At 39.2% G+C, this 14,917-nt stretch overlaps 4 protein-coding genes across 8 annotated transcripts; 3 read left to right on the forward strand and 1 right to left on the reverse strand.

Moving 5' to 3' along the window:
- The first annotated feature begins 214 nt into the window (after positions 1–214).
- Positions 215–4,864, forward strand: LOC17881928 (phospholipid:diacylglycerol acyltransferase 1). Its single transcript, XM_006286565.2, has 6 exons — positions 215–847; positions 1,693–1,915; positions 2,012–2,295; positions 2,996–3,314; positions 3,394–3,653; positions 4,098–4,864. Exons 1-6 carry the CDS (start codon positions 417–419, stop codon positions 4,579–4,581), a joined length of 2,001 nt encoding a protein of 666 aa, XP_006286627.1. The 5' UTR covers positions 215–416; the 3' UTR covers positions 4,582–4,864.
- Positions 4,865–5,033: 169 nt separating this feature from the next.
- On the forward strand, positions 5,034–9,846 carry LOC17883087 (putative elongation factor TypA-like SVR3, chloroplastic). Its single transcript, XM_023781219.1, has 14 exons — positions 5,034–5,425; positions 5,631–5,743; positions 5,835–6,038; positions 6,123–6,299; positions 6,409–6,561; positions 6,976–7,065; positions 7,311–7,445; positions 7,590–7,706; positions 7,877–8,028; positions 8,100–8,184; positions 8,314–8,408; positions 8,874–9,039; positions 9,188–9,383; positions 9,459–9,846. Exons 1-14 carry the CDS (start codon positions 5,218–5,220, stop codon positions 9,593–9,595), a joined length of 2,028 nt encoding a protein of 675 aa, XP_023636987.1. The 5' UTR covers positions 5,034–5,217; the 3' UTR covers positions 9,596–9,846.
- Positions 9,847–10,243: 397 nt separating this feature from the next.
- LOC17884222 lies at positions 10,244–12,924 on the forward strand. Of its 5 annotated transcripts, none has more exons than XM_023781000.1 (6): positions 10,244–10,657; positions 10,805–11,280; positions 11,375–12,114; positions 12,194–12,262; positions 12,370–12,568; positions 12,666–12,924. In XM_023781000.1, exons 2-6 carry the CDS (start codon positions 10,818–10,820, stop codon positions 12,734–12,736), a joined length of 1,542 nt encoding a protein of 513 aa, XP_023636768.1. In that variant the 5' UTR covers positions 10,244–10,657; positions 10,805–10,817; the 3' UTR covers positions 12,737–12,924. The 5 variants fall into 5 exon arrangements, with proteins under 5 accessions (XP_023636768.1, XP_023636769.1, XP_006287538.1 ...); XM_023781001.1 differs by having other exon boundaries at positions 10,244–10,562; XM_006287476.2 differs by having other exon boundaries at positions 10,244–10,562; positions 10,815–11,280.
- On the reverse strand, positions 12,568–14,906 carry LOC17883933 (WAT1-related protein At5g13670). The gene is made up of 7 exons (XM_006289447.2): positions 14,587–14,906; positions 14,442–14,504; positions 14,220–14,336; positions 13,884–14,133; positions 13,546–13,707; positions 13,317–13,465; positions 12,568–13,225 (listed from the first exon to the last, which is right to left on the reverse strand). Exons 1-7 carry the CDS (start codon positions 14,763–14,765, stop codon positions 13,006–13,008), a joined length of 1,140 nt encoding a protein of 379 aa, XP_006289509.1. The 5' UTR covers positions 14,766–14,906; the 3' UTR covers positions 12,568–13,005.
- Positions 14,907–14,917: the final 11 nt, after the last annotated feature.

Here is a 14,917-nt window from a genome sequence, read left to right on the forward strand (position 1 = left end):
AAATTGATTATAGTTGTAACGGGAGCGACGTGTTTAATAGGTTAAACAATGTTACGGGACTCCGACAAAAAACAATGTTACGGGACTATTAATAATGAAATCAACGAAACGGATCGGACGGGTCTAAGGTTGACCGCAACCAGGATCAAAGTGGTCAAGTTTTGCACAGACGGTCCGAGTCCCTTGGAATATCAGAATTTTTAAATTAAAACAAAAAAAAAAAACAGAAAAGTCGAACAAAAAAAATCAAAATGAGACAAAAATTGATTTGATTGGTTTCAGAAAATCGCAGCGAAACAGCTCTTTGGCTCTCTGGACTGATCTACAAAAAAATAAAAAAAATCCCCCAATCTGGGTCCTTCAAAGAGATTGACAAAGTGGGTAGCTTCGTCTGGTTAGATTTAAAGTGACCAGGTATGCCTCTTATTCATCGGAAAAAGCCTCCGACGTCATCTGAAGAGGTGGTGGTGCCCGATGAGGATTCCCAGAAGAAACCTCATGAATCTTCGAAAACCCATAAGAAATCGAATGGAGGAGGCAAGTGGTCGTGTGTCGATTCGTGTTGTTGGTTCATTGGGTGTGTGTGTGTCACATGGTGGTTTCTCCTCTTTCTTTACAACGCAATGCCTGCGAGTTTCCCTCAGTATGTAACGGAGCGAATCACGGGTCCTTTGCCCGACCCGCCTGGTGTGAAGCTGAAGAAAGAAGGTCTTAAGGCCACACATCCCGTTGTCTTCATTCCTGGGATTGTTACCGGAGGCCTTGAGCTTTGGGAAGGCAAACAGTGCGCTGATGGTTTATTTAGAAAGCGATTGTGGGGAGGCACTTTTGGTGAAGTCTACAAAAGGTTTCCTCAAATTCTCACTCCTTCTTTTATATCTTCTCTCATATATATGTGTGTGTTGGGATTTGGGTTGGATCTGATGAGATCACGCACTTGCTGCTTTGTTCTTACTCTTTACTCTTTCTACACGCTTTTTAGATGTGAAAGGCTTTCTTTTTTAAGATGGTTTTGTTGTTGTCTTTTGTGTTTGCACTCCAAGTACCTGTTTTGGGTTTGTTGAAGCAACTCAGCAAGATCACCAAGGATTTACATTTAATTTTGTTAAATTTTTGGATCTTAAAATTCAGCTTCCTTGGGATTTCAAGTCATTTTATTACCAAATCTGTTTCTAGACAAGCCCTAGATTCCGTTCATAATAAGTTGCTCCCTTACTGTCGTTGAGTGTATATTTACTTGTGTGGAGAGCATAATGAAGTAGTGTTTTATCTTCTGTTAGGAATAGAGAAGTTCCAAATAATAAGTGTGTTAAAGCTGTGATAGAAGACTGTTGCTTTATTAGTCAACTATGTGCATGTGCATTTAAATTTAGCATCTTTTTTGTCTTTCAGCTCAATGTGCTTTTCTCAAATTGTTTCTGAGATGATTTTCAACATCGAGTCTATTTATATGTCTTAAATTTCCTCCATCCTCATTCTGTTATCCAGCCCTCAATTTCTCTCTAGCCTGCTATAGATTAAAACAAAACAAAACAAAAAAAGAAACTGTTTTGTGGGTTACATCTATTTTATTTGTTACGATCTCCATCTTTCTTCTTTCGGCTCAGTTTTCATTCTTTTTTGGCTATGTTAGAGATGGAACAGCGTTATTGCTGATGATATCATAACTAATTGATTATCTCTTTGATTTAGGCCTCTATGTTGGGTGGAACACATGTCACTTGACAACGAAACTGGGTTGGATCCTGAAGGTATCAGAGTGAGAGCTGTATCAGGACTCGTGGCTGCTGACTACTTTGCTCCTGGCTACTTTGTTTGGGCTGTACTGATTGCTAACCTTGCACATATTGGATATGAAGAAAAAAACATGTACATGGCTGCATATGACTGGAGGCTTTCATTTCAGAACACAGAGGTTCTTCTCTCATAAGACTTTTTATTTATTCTGTTTGATGCCAAGTTTCGTTCTTTATCACTTACGGCTTAAATTTGTTTCATGTTGAATTAATAGGTGCGTGACCAGACACTTAGCCGTATGAAAAGTAATATAGAGTTGATGGTTTCTACCAATGGTGGGAAAAAGGCAGTGATAGTTCCGCATTCCATGGGGGTCCTGTATTTTCTACATTTTATGAAATGGGTTGAGGAACCAGCTCCAATGGGTGGCGGGGGTGGGCCAGATTGGTGTGCGAAGTATATAAAGGCAGTGATGAACATTGGTGGACCATTTCTTGGTGTCCCAAAAGCTGTTGCAGGGCTTTTCTCTGCTGAAGCAAAGGATGTTGCAGTAGCCAGGTATGGAATATATGATTGTGCTTTAAATGATCAGAACCTTGTTCCTGGAACTCAAACTTATGCTACTAGTACTTGATATCAATTCGAAGAACAGTGTTTTAATATAGCTGCTAAAAATTGGAACTCTCTTGAGAACTAAACAATCGATGAAATTGTCAATGATGGTTACGACAGTCAAGTGAAAGAGAACTTCTAGGATACTTTCAGTTTTATGTAAGTAATGTCGAGTTGGTATGTATGTACCTACTCAATAATTTTGATTTTACTGTTTTCGATCAGTTGGCTGTGCTCATCATATTTTTTTTTTAGCAATAATTGCCTAACTTTATACTAAAAAAAATCTTTGGAAGTGCGACAAAGAAATGCCCCCTTGTCCTCAGGCAAATTAAGTTTAGAACTACTTGAAGAGATATTGAAAGTCAAGAGTTTTATATGCATTGCCCCCTTGTCCTAACTAGTTTTTAGCTTTGAAAAACACTCAATACTGTCATGGAGGACACTGAATTTTGATTTGGAAAAGTGCTTGAGCTTCCATACTTGCTTTTTTTACCAATCGATGTTACTTTATGCTTCTTTCAATCTTCCTGTATGTGCAGCTATGGTCTTTTATTTCTGCTTAATTACAGAATTGTCGGATTAGTTGCACTTTTAGTCAGTCGCTTGGTTCCTTAATAGAACTTTACTGTCTTCGAAATTGCAGAGCGATTGCCCCAGGGTTCTTAGACACCGATATATTTAGACTTCAGACCTTGCAGCATATAATGAGAATGACACGCACATGGGACTCAACAATGTCCATGTTACCGAAGGGAGGTGATACAATATGGGGCGGTATTGACTGGTCGCCAGAGAAAGGTCATACATGTACTGGGAAAAAGCAAAAGAACAACGAGACTCGTGGTGAAGCAGGTGAAAATGGAAGATCCAAGAAAAAACCTGTGAACTATGGAAGGATGATATCTTTTGGGAAAGAAATAGCAGAGGCTGAGCCATCTGAGATTAATAATATTGATTTTCGGGTAAGGACTTTTAAATTGTATAAACCTTGTACTGCCTGTGATAAGGTGATGAATAATCTATACATTTTACTTGGTGAAGGGTGCGGTCAAAGGTCAGAGTATACCAAATCACACATGTCGTGACGTGTGGACAGAGTACCACGATATGGGAATTGCAGGGATCAAAGCTATTGCTGAGTATAAAGTCTACACTGCTGGTGCAACTATAGATCTACTAAATTATGTTGCTCCTAAGATGATGGCGCGTGGTGGCGCTCATTTCTCCTATGGAATTGCAGATGATTTGGATGACCCCAAGTATAAAGATCCCAAATATTGGTCAAATCCGTTGGAGACAAAGTAAGTGATTTATTTTGATACGAACTCTAAGCTTGGTCCTGATGCATTATGAGTCTCTTACTTTCCATCTCATTAGATATGGTTTTGAAGCTCAAAGCTATTTTGATGAGTCTTACTTGAAAAAGCTTGTTCAGCTATATTTGAGTAGCCAAAGTTGATAAAGGTGACACTTGCTTATAGAAGCAGCTGAAGGGTGGCTTTTGACATGACAAATAAATCAACTAATTCGAAATTTAATTGGCTGAAAACCCACCCTTATTACCACCTTCCAGTTTTAAAGGAGTATAGTAGACTCTCTTTCACTTGCTGGGATTTACCCTAAATAACTTGAAGCATCTTATGTGCATTTGTTGCTCAGTCTCTGTGAGACCTGGGATAAAATTGTTCTCTATCCCATTAGGATTATTTATATAAATAACTGTTTGCTTTGTTCTGCTGTTTCAGATTACCCAATGCTCCGGAAATGGAAATCTATTCATTGTACGGAGTTGGGATACCAACAGAACGAGCATACGTGTACAAGCTTAACCAGTCTCCGGACAGTTGCATCCCCTTTCAGATCTTCACTTCCGCCCACGAGGAGGACGAAGATAGCTGTCTGAAAGCAGGGGTTTACAATGTGGATGGGGATGAAACAGTACCGGTCCTGAGTTCCGGGTACATGTGTGCCAAAGCGTGGCGTGGCAAGACAAGATTCAACCCTTCGGGAATCAAGACATACGTTAGAGAATACAATCACTCTCCGCCGGCTAACCTGCTGGAAGGGCGTGGGACCCAGAGTGGAGCCCATGTCGATATAATGGGAAACTTTGCGTTGATCGAGGATATCATGAGGGTCGCTGCAGGAGGTAATGGGTCGGATATAGGACATGACCATGTCTACTCTGGCATATATGAATGGTCCGAGCGAATTGACCTGAAGCTGTGAATATCCTGATCTCTTAAAGCTGTCAGCATTTGTGAATCCAATACTTGCAAGAGAGATAATCAACATCAACATCAACATCAACATCATGATGCTCTCAAGTCAGAAGAAGACTGAGAATGATAAATTGGTGATGCTGCAATATTCTCAATACCTTTCTTTTATATTCTTATTGATGTAAATTATACAATCCTATTTGATGTTTGGTCCCTCAGAACCATAATACGAAACTTGCTGCGCCATGTTGTTTATCATGGCGAAAGCATCAATTTATGGGTTACACACATAGTGTAGAGAATGAATCAAACTAGTAGGCACCATGTAGAATTTGGTTTGAAATTTGATGATTGAAGTTAAATTCTGAAACGAAACGCCACATGAACTGCCACATAAGTCCTAGAAGCTCGATACCATCCATGTATGAATTTTACGAGGCCCTGAGTGGAGCTGGCTCAACTTGGGAAATCGATAAGTCGAAGAGTGGAGACGTGGCTTAACCTGGTCCCTCTACTGCGCAGTCTTCTTAATGCAATCCTCGGAATAAAACAATCAGCTTCTCCTCTCCAACCAAATATATCCTTTAAGCTCCCTCTCCCTCTCCCTCTCCCTCTCCTCTGTTTCGCGGCGGAGAGAATTGAAATGGAGCTCAGCTTAAGCACTTCCTCCGCTTCTCCAGCGGTTTTGAGGAGACAAGCTTCTCCTCTGCTTCAAAAGCAACAAGTGCTCGGCGTTAGCTTTGCTTCCGCGCTTAAACCAAGGGGAGGAGCTCTCCGATTTCCTTCTCGCCGTCTGTTTCCTCGTCCCATCACTTGCTCCGCCTCTCCATCAACCGCCGAACCAGCCTCCGGTTATTTATTTTTTTCCTCTTATCTCTTTTGATTAGAAACTAATTTCGGTTTTGTTTAAGGAACGAGTTTTTGAAAAAATGAAACTTTAGTCAATCAAAGTTCTAAGAATTACACTTAGGTTAGTTTGAGTGTTTGACTATATATCTTTTTTTTTTGGTTGATTGGTTCTCTAAACAAAATCAGTTTGTTATGTTATGCCAATAGAAGTGAAGAAAACGCAGTTGGATAGGAGAAATGATGTGAGGAACATAGCAATCGTAGCTCATGTTGATCATGGCAAAACTACTTTGGTTGATTCTATGCTTAGGCAAGCTAAGGTAAACGCAAATAATGGCTTTGGGTTTTTCTTATCCAACCTGGGAAGCTTGAATTTTAGTTTTCTTATTAATCCGTACCTTACTTTTGCAGGTGTTCCGAGATAACCAAGTCATGCAAGAGAGGATCATGGACTCAAATGACCTTGAGCGTGAAAGAGGAATCACTATTCTTAGCAAAAATACATCCATCACTTACAAAAATACTAAAGTAAATATTATAGATACTCCTGGCCATTCTGACTTTGGGGGTGAAGTAGAGCGTGTCTTGAACATGGTTGATGGAGTGCTTCTTGTGGTAATATGTTACTTTCTCTCAATGCTTTATAAGAAACTTTTTTTATGCTCTGTATTTTTCAATTTCCTCTCCTCAATTTCTTAGGTCGACTCTGTTGAGGGACCTATGCCCCAGACAAGGTTTGTTTTAAAGAAGGCTCTTGAGTTTGGACATGCCGTTGTCGTGGTCGTAAACAAGATTGACAGGCCTTCTGCTCGTCCTGAATTTGTTGTTAATTCCACCTTTGAACTCTTTATTGAACTGAATGCTACAGATGAACAGGTATGTTGTTTCGGTTTGTCTATTCCTAGTTTGGTATCTCGCGTGACTGATTAACTTTGAGTAAATTTTCATGCAACTAATCTTAAAGATATTTTTGCATGGCGTGTAGTGTGATTTCCAAGCGATATATGCTAGTGGGATTAAAGGAAAGGCGGGGCTTTCTCCTGACGACCTTTCAGATGACCTGGGACCCCTGTTCGAAGCTATAATCAGATGTGTACCTGGGCCAAATATTGAAAAAGATGGTGCACTGCAGATGCTTGTAAGTTATTGTGATTTTCTTACCTTTCGTTTCATGTTTTTTGTTTGTTCCCAACTAAAGCCAAAAAGGTATCTTGCATATATAGCTCTCCTAGCCAAAATATATACTCATTAGACACATGAAACATCAAACTTGTCTCTCACCAGCTAAAAGCAGTCACTTGCTACAATCTTAAATCCAAGAAACTAATGGCACTCTGAAATAAAGTAAACAATTTGTGGCTTGTGTCTAGGTTCATACCCGGTCAAATTGATGAATTTATCAATTTTTAATTAATAAACCTTCTGGTATACTGCACTGTGATATTTCTCGATTCAAAAAAATGTTCAAAAGAAATTTCAGTTAACCAAACAATCTAGTTGAAAAGATATTCACTTATATGAAGCTAACACTTTTTTAATTTGTTTTGTTCAGGCCACAAATATTGAGTATGATGAGCATAAAGGACGCATTGCTATTGGACGACTACACGCAGGGGTACTGCGCAAAGGAATGGATGTCCGGGTAACATTTTTTATCAATCTTGAAATTATTCCTATGTTATGGACATAAATGATGTGGGCTCATAGAAAAAATTATCACCTTAAGTTTCTAATTCATTAAATCTTATGATGAAATACGTCCAAGACGTAATTGATTGGGGCATGGTGCCAAAACCTTACGAATCAGCAAGATTCCAATACGAACTCACTAACTTCTTGCAGACTTGATATGGTTTGTAGTAGACTTATTGGGATATATCTCTACAGGTGTGTACATCTGAAGATTCCTGTAGATTTGCAAGAGTTAGTGAGCTTTTTGTATATGAGAAATTCTACAGAGTACCTACTGATTCAGTGGCAGCTGGAGATATTTGCGCTGTATGTGGCATAGACAACATTCAGGTACACGTATTAGCATGGATAATTTGATGCCAAATGTGAGAGACTTGTAACACTGGTGGATCATTTCAGCCACTTGTCATTTTTCTTATTTGTTGCTAGTTGAGCTGTAACGTATTGGTTTCCTTGTATACCCATAATTTACAGATTGGGGAGACTATTGCGGATAAAGCACATGGGAAGCCTCTACCTACAATCAGAGTAGAAGAGCCAACAGTGAAAATGTCCTTCTCTGTAAACACCTCTCCATTTTCTGGTCGTGAGGTAGGTCTAATCATGGCTGATGTTACTGTCATGAGTATATCTTAATCTATTTTCCATGAATGCATGGCTACAAGATACAAAGAGGGAAGTATAAACATGGATGAGGAAACGTTCTCAACCATAAAGAAAAGGATTAGTGCAACAATTGAATTATTTTTACTTTTGTGTAGGGGAAATATGTAACGAGCAGGAACTTACGAGATCGTTTAAACCGTGAACTTGAAAGAAATCTAGCTATGAAAGTGGAAGATGGTGAGACAGCAGACACATTCATTGTAAGTGGGCGTGGTACACTACACATTACCATCCTAATAGAAAACATGTAAGTACCTCACTCTCCATCATTCCTTTCATATTTGAAATTGATAGTAGCTGAACGGTAATATGTTCCAGGCGAAGAGAGGGATATGAATTTATGGTAGGACCCCCGAAAGTTATCAACAAAAAGGTTAACGATAAAGTGCAAGAGCCATATGAGGTGAGTTTCAGACGACCTACTAGTTTTCTAGCAGCAACTTATGAAACCATGAAATGACCTTTTGCTTTCATGAATTATGCCTTAAACAAGTAAAAGAGCCCTAATTTATTTCAAAATCCACCAATTCAGATAGCAACTGTTGAAGTACCAGAGGCTCACATGGGGCCTGTTGTTGAACTTCTTGGCAAAAGGCGTGGACAGATGTTTGATATGCAAAATGTAGGGTATGTATTGTCTCTCTTGCCATCACTTTATTTTATATGCAAGTTTCTGAGTGTGCATAGTTTCTTCTGCCTCTTGACAATGATTTTGTGTCAAAACATTTTGATCGTGGTGGGAACAAACTGATTAAGACATATTATGGTAATGTCCTTTGGTTGTTTATGGCAGCAGTTTAATGTTATTAGCTGACTGTAACCAGCACATGAACGTGCACAAGAATTGTTAGTGCTTTGAGAACCTTTTGGTCAATCAGGGCCATGAAAAGGCTTCCTTCAGCAATACCGCATTTATATGAGAACAAAAAATACCTGATTTCATGTTAATTTCTCATTCAGTCATGAATTTTGTGTGTATGTGTGTGTGTTTGAGGCCCTTTAGCGTTGTTTTTCCAGATAAGCTACTTGGTAAATCTAGACTTTGCAGTTTTTAAGATCAATCTGACCATGCATGTGAATCCTGAATGACAGATCCGAAGGAACAACTTTTCTGCGGTACAAAATCCCGACACGTGGACTTCTTGGATTGAGGAACGCAATCTTAACAGCTTCTCGGGGAACCGCTATCCTTAACACTGTATTTGACAGTTATGGACCTTGGGCCGGTGATATTAGCACCCGTGATCTGGGTTCGCTGGTAAGTTGGAATGTTGAGTTCGGTTCCAGGAATTGGCAATCCTTGTAAATAGATTGTTCGGAAATGGTTACAAATGTAAACTTTTGGTGAAACATATGCCATTTTGGTAGTTATTTGTGGTTTCTGAATAGGAAAGTGGGACTTTCAGGTTGCCTTTGAAGATGGAACATCAACATCGTATGCTCTGGCGAGTGCGCAAGAGAGAGGGCAAATGTTTGTGGGTGCAGGAGTGGATGTATACAAAGGTCAGATAGTTGGGATCCACCAGAGACCTGGTGACTTGGGCCTTAATATTTGCAAGAAGAAGGCAGCAACAAACATACGGTCCAACAAAGATGTAACAGGTACTTCATATATATATCTTAACTTGTGAAAGATTCAATATCATGTGCTCACAAATGCTCTTGTCTCAATTACAGTGGTTCTTGACACTCCCTTAACTTATAGTCTGGACGACTGCATCGAATACATTGAAGAGGATGAACTGGTGGAGGTTACACCTCAGAGTATCAGGATGTGCAAGAATCCTAAAATGGCAAAGAAAGGCAGGCAGTAAAACCCATTTTTGCAGCTGGGTTTGGAGAAAAATTGAAGAGCTTCTATAAGAAAAATGAAAGCTAGCTTCTAGTGTTATTTATAGGCTTGTTTTGATGATTATACCTAGTCTTATTCTTTGTAGCAAAGGGTGAGTCCTCATCATGTGATCCAATTAATGCTTTTGGAAAAACTCCATGCCCTTTGATCATTGGATACATAAGTTGTAAAACTTCTAAACTTACCAGTAGCAAATATGGTTGCTTAATATCAGATCATCGTAGACGGTAGTGGCCCAGTATCAGATCAGATAAAAGGCATTTCCAATTAAATGCTACAAGAAGTCGCAAAATTGCATAAGAAAGCTTTCTCCTAAGGGCAACACTACCAAGAGTCGAGATGCATTTACATTGGAAGAGATCAAACGATATTAAAAAATATGAGATGCTTAGACCTTTTTAATTTAATTTTAGTAATTTATTTATTTTGTATATTTAATTTATTAATCATATTGTTATTTTTAATAGATGCACCAAAAAAATCTTTATTAATAAGCTGGATTCCTACCCCAAAAAAAAAACAAATAATCAATTTGGAAAAAACAAAAATCTACCAACTGTTACACCAACAAATCGAGAGGCCTGCCTGAGATTGATTACTTTACTTGAAAATTGTATTTGTTGTGTCAGTCACCAAAATTATTTATTTTTATCTGATCTTTAATAAACTTTTGCAGTTATTCTTATAACATTACGAGTCTCTTCGACTCTTGATGATCCTTCCTTTTTCACTTTTCTCCATACTCAAACTCTCACTCTTCTCTAGAATTGTGTGTCTTCTTTATTGCAACCCTAAAATCCCAATTTCCTGGTTTGGATTTTCCCTTTTCACTTGGCTGGCTGTCAATCTAACAGAGCTTTCAAGCTTCCGTAGAAAATATACAACATTTAAAAAGCTCTGATCTTAGTCACAGTGATGCAATTTGCAAGGTAAGAAGCAGAGGCCAGGATTCTGTGATTTTTAGGGTTCCACTATTCCCCATTCTTGACAACAACGTCCTTTACTTATTTTGTAAGAACACAAGGTTTTTTCTTTCCATCCTTAAAATTTTTTAGTTTTCATCCTTAAAAATGTTTTAGTTTGTGTAATATGCCCTGATTCTTCATCTATGTGATAGTGTGATTCCTCTTCTCATAATTCTATGCATTTGTTATATCTCTGACTGGTTTAGGTTGTGACAGAGGATGACAAAGGATTTTGGCAGACAGGATAGTGAGGAGATTCCATATTCCTGTGCTTCCATAATGGAACTAAAGCGAAGTCATCAGTGGTTGACAGAACCGTCTGACTCACAACTATTCGGTAATAAGAGACAGTTGGTAGAGATTGGTGCACATATGAATATTCCTGCATGGGACAATTCTCTGGTGCCCTCTCACTTAACTAATTGCTTATTCGATGCTGCCAATGCCCATACATCACATCTCCTTGGTAGGAATGTTTCTCCTTTAGGCGGTCAACATATCGAGGAGGAGCAATGCAATAATGTCTCGTCAATTGGTTTGCCAGTGGTCCATACCGTTCATGATAGCACATTGAATCTTGACACCATCAGAAATGTTATAGTCAATCAAGTCTCTGAATATGGAAACATTCCCGAATTCATGCTTCAGCTTTATGGTGGGGTTCCAAGATCATTAGAAACAGGTATTTCCATATAATAGCAATCAATATAGCACTCTATCCTTTGGCCAAATTAAAACCTGCGGTAATATTGATAAGAGCTTCTTCATCTTTCCAGGGCAATTCGCTAGCAAGGTGGATGGAACTTTCAGTCGAAACTTCAACAATGAAGGTGCTGGTTTCATACCAATGGGGGATATATACAACAAAGAAGATGGAAATGTCTCGTCAACATCTGAGAAAGGAGTAGAAAACTTTGTATTGATGGGTCAGTCTCTTCAAAAGGCTGACTGTAATATCCTCTCAATGAGTTCCTCCTATACCAAGGGCCATGATAGCTTCATGTCTCTTCTCTCTTGTGACAGAGTACCTGAAAACATTTTCATGACCGAACCAAACTATTGCAAAGAAAATACCAATATGTTGTCAGGAGGACAGTCACTACATACGGAAGGTAGTGACATGGCATCTATGGTTTCTAGCCAAGGAAGAGCAGACGAAACCAGTGATCAAATTAGTCACAAAGAGAGAAGCAAGACCATATCTTTTGGAGATTATCAGAAAGAAACCACATTCTCTTCATCAGCCCATGTTATTAACAGTTATGAGAACTTCAGCCATGACCCTGCAACTGCAAAAGATCCTCTTCATTTGGAAGCAGAGCAAAACAGGTCTTTTGATTTTGGAAATGACCTCTATGGTAGCCCTAGAGTTGATACCTTACCCGTGCCCAAAAGTAAAGATTCAAAGACAGCCAAGAAGGGTTCTAGAAACACATTTCCTTCAAATGTGAAGTCCTTGTTGTCAACAGGCATGTTTGATGGGGTTACTGTGAAGTACTATTCGTGGTCACGTGAGGTCAGTTTGTTCTTTTTATCTGTCTTGAGAAGGAAACCTTTCCATTTTATCTTCTATGTGCTGAAACATGATTTGGCAGAAAAATCTCAAAGGAATCATTAAGGGGACTGGATATCTATGTGGTTGCAGCAACTGTAACTTCAATAAAGTAAGCAACGTGGTACAAGTGGTTTCAGTAATTCACTGGCAGGTCTGTTTAATACAAAAAAATTATATGTCATCTGTTTATTTTACAACTGTGCAACTGTGCAACAGGTTCTTAATGCTTATGAGTTCGAGCAGCATGCTAATTGCAAGACAAAGCACCCAAATAACCACATATACTTTGAGAATGGGAAGACCATTTATGGCGTTGTTCAAGAGCTGAAGAATACACCTCAAGAGAAGTTGCTGGATGCTATTCAAAGTGTCACAGGATCTGATATTAACCATAAGAACTTCAACACCTGGAAAGGTAGTAATTCAACATAGACATTTTAATAGGATAAAGCTTCTTAGAGCATGGCAACAAGATACAAAAGCCAATCATTTCTACTTGTGTATCTTTTCAGCTTCATTTCAAGTTGCCAGCCTTGAGCTTAAGCGTATCTATGGCAAGGATGCTGTCGCTTTGGCCTCTTGAGAAGATGAGTTATCAACTGGAAGGTTTTTGTTACAAGTGAAATCCATTCTTCTCTGTAACTCTAACTTCTGTACTGCTATGATGGCCTTAGGGTTTCATGAAGCCTAGTTCTCCTACTAAAGTATATAAACTACTGCAAAAACTCCAAATTCTAAGGTTTTATGGGACCTTGTAGCGCACTGCTTGTTCTTATTCTTGCAAACCATCATTTCAATACTATCAAAACTGTTATGCGCGGTATATAGAGATCCTGGAACAAAACCGGCATCTCAGACTGAGTCGTGAAATCGAGCTGCTGCCTTTGGGATCATTAACTGCTCACTGGTGGGTACTACTTGGTTATTATCATGCGTTGGAACCTTTAGTTCGTCAATCTTTACTACAGTCTCTGTGCACCCAGCGTTTGGTTGAAGCTTTCCTCCCTCGTCCTTGCTTTTACCCCACAGTACCATATATATCCCGACGACAATGACAACTGACCCAAAAACCCTACAAATTTACAAATTTAGAAGCCACAATCAATACTCATTAACTTTAGATGTACCACAATAGTAGTCTTTTAAATCAATGCTATTGTTACCTTCCTAGATACAACTTCTCGAAGAATATAAAGGTGCTCAGAATAGCAACGAGAACCATACTGAGCGGGTTAAATGCGCTCACAAACACAGGTCCTCTCTCCTTTGACGCCCATCCAATAACATAGTATGCTAACCCTGATACAAGTCCCTATGTGACAATCAACAATACTTCTTTCATCAGCAAACATGCATACACACAAAAGGGTTTTACAGATATAAGAATTGTACCCCATATATTGAAGCTATAAGCGTCACGTCCGGTTGGATTTTCCAGACTGACATGTTTTTCCTTTCCCATATCAATCCCAGAACAGTAGCCTCCAACATCCCCATAATGCACATTAGAGATGTTAGCGAGAGCTCAGCTTGATATTGAACCAGAATCTTTGCCTGAAAAAACATAAATTCCTCTGTGATTTCACTGTTTTGTTCACTAGAGATATTATCGGCTAATGTTTTTTCTGCCGAGTATCTGGTTTTAAGGTAGCCAGTAGCCAAACGGATGCGGTTGTCTGAAAGCTATGTAACGGATACATGGCTGTTGTAAGAATAGGGAAGGCTCCTACCTGTAAAATGATGTAACATGACCAACTGAAGCAGCTTGCTACAAGCATAAGTGATCCTCTTGCTATATCTTCCTGTTTTGGAATCCTCAGAGAATGTGAATGCGCATCGAGACCCCTTGAGTTCTTTGTCCAAGGCAGCTCCAAGGCATGCCCTTTCAAGAAAGTCATGAACATGGCTCCTCCAATAGCCACCATGGTTCCCACCACCTTTGCCTGGCTGTGACGCCTTCTCATTGTCACTTTCTCAAGCCTTTCAAAAAAAAACAGAAACAGGGTAAAATCGTTTCAGCAGTGATGTATGCATTGGTTTAGAGTGAGATAGAGGGAGGGAGTTACTTGAAAATGCAGGCCATTATGAATGTCATTGCAGGAAGTGCATTGCACAAAGCGGATGTGAATGTGGCAGTGGTAAGTTTCATCCCTGAGTAGTACAGGTTTTGTTCCACCACAGGCCTGAATTTGTTCATTTAAACAGAGTTACTTATATTACATACACGGATACAGAGCAAAGATCGTCATTATGATGAATCAGAGATGGTGTGAACAAAGTCTTCTTACTCAAATAAACTAAGGATGGCTATTTGAAACAAGATTTTGAAGGTCATCCGTGGTCTTGTGTTCCTGCATTTCCATAACATTATTCTAAGTTGGAAGAGTAGATGTGTTAACAGGCAGGAACCGGAAGAAGAAAAAGAAAAAGAACCTCTCAAGGACGAGGGCAAAAGGAGTAATGAGAGCTGAAGCAACTGCCATCCGGTAAGCAACTAAGACGTGAGGGCTCATGCCAGCGTTCAAAGCTAGTTTAGCTACTATAGACATCAATGCGTACAAACACTGAATGAAGACGATGGCCAAGAATGGCCTTGCTCTCTCAAGCTGCATTCTGAACTATGAACTTTAATTTTCTCTCTTGGTTAGAGAAAAGAGTTGTTTTGGCTTTGTTATATCGGAAAAGAAAGAAAACAGAAGCTATATCTATGCGTGTGTGTGTACATATATAAAATTCTGTTTGAAGCCCCTCATCATAACGTTTT

The sequence above is a fragment of the Capsella rubella genome, unplaced genomic scaffold (genome assembly GCF_000375325.1).
Source record: "Capsella rubella cultivar Monte Gargano unplaced genomic scaffold, Caprub1_0 scaffold_6, whole genome shotgun sequence".
In the NCBI taxonomy this organism is placed as follows: domain Eukaryota; kingdom Viridiplantae; phylum Streptophyta; class Magnoliopsida; order Brassicales; family Brassicaceae; genus Capsella; species Capsella rubella.

Excerpts from the sequence above, each read along its gene's own strand:
- LOC17881928 (XM_006286565.2), top strand. The coding sequence starts at position 417 with ATGCCTCTTATTCATCGGAAAAAGCCTCCGACGTCATCTGAAGAGGTG. Across the intron at positions 1,916-2,011 it reads TTTCATTTCAGAACACAGAG|GTGCGTGACCAGACACTTAG; the intron begins GTTCTTCTCTCA and ends TTGAATTAATAG. Across the intron at positions 3,654-4,097 it reads TCAAATCCGTTGGAGACAAA|ATTACCCAATGCTCCGGAAA; the intron begins GTAAGTGATTTA and ends CTGCTGTTTCAG.
- LOC17883087 (XM_023781219.1), top strand. The coding sequence starts at position 5,218 with ATGGAGCTCAGCTTAAGCACTTCCTCCGCTTCTCCAGCGGTTTTGAGG. Across the intron at positions 7,707-7,876 it reads CTCCATTTTCTGGTCGTGAG|GGGAAATATGTAACGAGCAG; the intron begins GTAGGTCTAATC and ends ACTTTTGTGTAG. Across the intron at positions 9,040-9,187 it reads CCCGTGATCTGGGTTCGCTG|GTTGCCTTTGAAGATGGAAC; the intron begins GTAAGTTGGAAT and ends TGGGACTTTCAG.
- LOC17884222 (XM_023781000.1), top strand. The coding sequence starts at position 10,818 with ATGACAAAGGATTTTGGCAGACAGGATAGTGAGGAGATTCCATATTCC. Across the intron at positions 11,281-11,374 it reads TCCAAGATCATTAGAAACAG|GGCAATTCGCTAGCAAGGTG; the intron begins GTATTTCCATAT and ends TCATCTTTCCAG. Across the intron at positions 12,569-12,665 it reads GAACTTCAACACCTGGAAAG|CTTCATTTCAAGTTGCCAGC; the intron begins GTAGTAATTCAA and ends GTATCTTTTCAG.
- LOC17883933 (XM_006289447.2), bottom strand. The coding sequence starts at position 14,765 with ATGCAGCTTGAGAGAGCAAGGCCATTCTTGGCCATCGTCTTCATTCAG. Across the intron at positions 14,505-14,586 it reads TTTGCCCTCGTCCTTGAGAG|GAACACAAGACCACGGATGA; the intron begins GTTCTTTTTCTT and ends ATGGAAATGCAG. Across the intron at positions 13,226-13,316 it reads GAGAAGTTGTATCTAGGAAG|GGTTTTTGGGTCAGTTGTCA; the intron begins GTAACAATAGCA and ends GTAAATTTGTAG.